Source organism: Limulus polyphemus, unplaced genomic scaffold (assembly GCF_000517525.1).
Source record: "Limulus polyphemus unplaced genomic scaffold, Limulus_polyphemus-2.1.2 Scaffold2847, whole genome shotgun sequence".
NCBI classification, from domain to species: domain Eukaryota; kingdom Metazoa; phylum Arthropoda; class Merostomata; order Xiphosura; family Limulidae; genus Limulus; species Limulus polyphemus.
The window spans coordinates 4,968-7,441 of NW_013668457.1; the positions used below are offsets into that span (position 1 = coordinate 4,968).

General features: G+C 31.9%; 1 protein-coding gene across 3 annotated transcripts in view; it reads right to left on the bottom strand.

Annotated features, from left to right (window-relative positions):
* Positions 1 to 117: 117 nt before the first annotated feature.
* The window catches only part of LOC106468044, a 50,806-nt gene continuing 48,449 nt past the window's right edge, over positions 118 to 2,474 (bottom strand). For all 3 annotated transcript variants that reach the window (XM_022396349.1, XM_022396351.1, XM_022396350.1), the window contains one exon: positions 118 to 2,086. In XM_022396349.1, coding sequence (XP_022252057.1) covers positions 1,751 to 2,086 — 336 coding nt within the window. In that variant the 3' untranslated portion in view covers positions 118 to 1,750. The remainder of the gene's footprint in view (positions 2,087 to 2,474) is intronic.

Sequence of the window (2,474 nt, forward strand, 5' to 3'; positions counted from 1 at the left end):
GATTGTTGTTGTTAGTGGAAAACTGGTTGAAAAAAAAGTTGAAATCTTAAAAGATGCCATTTTCAAATACGCCATACTTGCTATAAACCCTGCCATGGAAAGATGTCTTCATGATGATGGGGTTGAGATAATTATTACCTGAAATTCCATCAGCTATACATTTTACTACTACCATTAATAATAATATACCATACTTGCTAAAAACCCTGCCTTTTTTCTTTTCGCTTTATTAAAAACACAACCACTTTCACAATCATGGAAAGATGTCTTCATGATGATGGGGTTGAGATAATTATTACCTGAAATTCCATCAGCAATAATATTTACTGGTACAGCTATACATTTTAATAATAATAACACCGAACTTATGGCAGCTTTAGAGAAACATTTTCCGTAAAGACACGTCTTTCCACAACTTCTTTAATGTGTGATGGATGCACTATATGTATACATATTACTTAACTAACAAGTAAGATATTAAACCCACGGCAACATGTTCATGGGAATAATCTTCTTACAAAAATCTCCATAAACAAGTGTGTTAGGTATATTCACACAAGGATTGTACTATATTTAATAGCATTAGTTCATACATGTATGTACAATCAACACAACAATAACAAATTCACAAGACACTTTGGGCTTCTTTAAATGTTGGCAATAGATTCACACAAAGTAAAATTATTAGTTACTATGTATGGACTTACATTGTTATTTAACATAAGAAATAATCACTGAAAAACATTCTACCTACAGTGTCAAGAACAACATGTTAAATGTATATGATAATTTCTAACATTTGTCTACTTATAATTATTTTTTACATTTCCAATGATGAGAACTTGAAGAACTAATGATTTTATGAGAGACACTGTGATATTTTGTAAATAAAGCCTTAATGTTCTAAAAATATACAGTGGCTTCAACTACAGTTGTTCACGAACAAATGTTAATTGAACTTGGCAACAATTAAAGGCTTAAAACCTGTGAACATAAAGTAAAACTGTCCTTATCAATATTACACACTACGAAAAATAATGTCAAGCTGGAGATGTCAAGGACAAAAATACCCAATGACCTCATTAGTACAAAAATTTTGGCACCTACTGAAGTTCTCTAGTGATAATGCTTCTTCCTTGAATGAGAATATTCTTGAAAAAATTTGAGTATTTCACCCACAAATAAAAAAAACAACAAATGACTTTAGAAAGAGACATGTAAAAGAATTTTTTTAATGTTCATGACTATCTGTGAGAATGAAATATTTCAATAAATGAAGATCAAGTGAAGTTAGAAATTTCTAATATTTTATTTTATACAAAAAGCTAAACGTTTTAAAATATAAAAATGGCAGAACACAAAATTACACTTAGAGTGATGTTCCTGGCTTTAAGGTTCAAACTTGTGAGATTCACAATATTCTTCAGAAGCAGTTGCATTTTAATTTCGTTGTTTTCCAGTCTTTCATTAAGTACAGGTACATTTTGAAGACATCCAAGGTCATGAGAAGCATAGATTATTAAGTTGCTATAGGTAAATTTGGACAACATTTTTTGAAGTCTTGAGCACCTCAGGTTATCACATGCAACAGACACACTTTTAACAAGATTGTTAGTGACCTTGAGCATCTGTAAGTTATTGCTTTTCTACATATATATATTTTTTTTGGTTTTACCATTCCAGGTTACATTGATATACAAGTTATTTAGTACGTTTTCTGCTACCACAAAGAGACCAAATTACCAAATTGCTACTTTAGAGCTCCGACAGAATTACATTCTTCAGTTGCATTAGTTGAAGAAGTGCCCTCTGCTGATGATGTGCAGTTTATGTTTTCCACACTGCTGTAAGGGGGAGGAGGGCCGCTACTCGTTATAAGTGTTTCGGAGTACGGTGGAGGTTTGGGAAGGTGGCGAATGAAGTGGACACCATTTCCCACACTGTAACTAACAATAAAACTGCCATGTGAGGACAAAGTACATGAGTAGGGATTCAAGGGTACTTGTGAGTGATCAATATCAGAAGACGCGTCTTCTAGGTCTGCATCTGACACATGGCTTCTACCTTCCTGGTTGTTTCCATGATTCTATAACAAAAACAATTTATTAAGACCAATTGTGAATAGCATTTAACTGAACTCTTTCTAGAATGTTAGTAAATGAACAGAGGAAAAAAAGTTCAAAAACCATACAATCAGAAGTGGACAAGGTTTAAATTAAAATCTTAGAAATTATTTTTGTAGCCCTGCTTTCAACATTCAGAGAGAGAGAAATATTTATTTTCAGATACAACTGTGTGAAATGGGTATTATACTAGAAGATGTTACTCTATTGCAAATCAACGTTGAGTAATTTACAAATGTCAAGTTACTTCCATGTCAAAACACATTTTCATACATCCTATAAAAAAAGGTTCTCTCTTATTTGCCTATATTTAATAAAAATCTATTTCATACATCCAAACTAGTTTGTTTG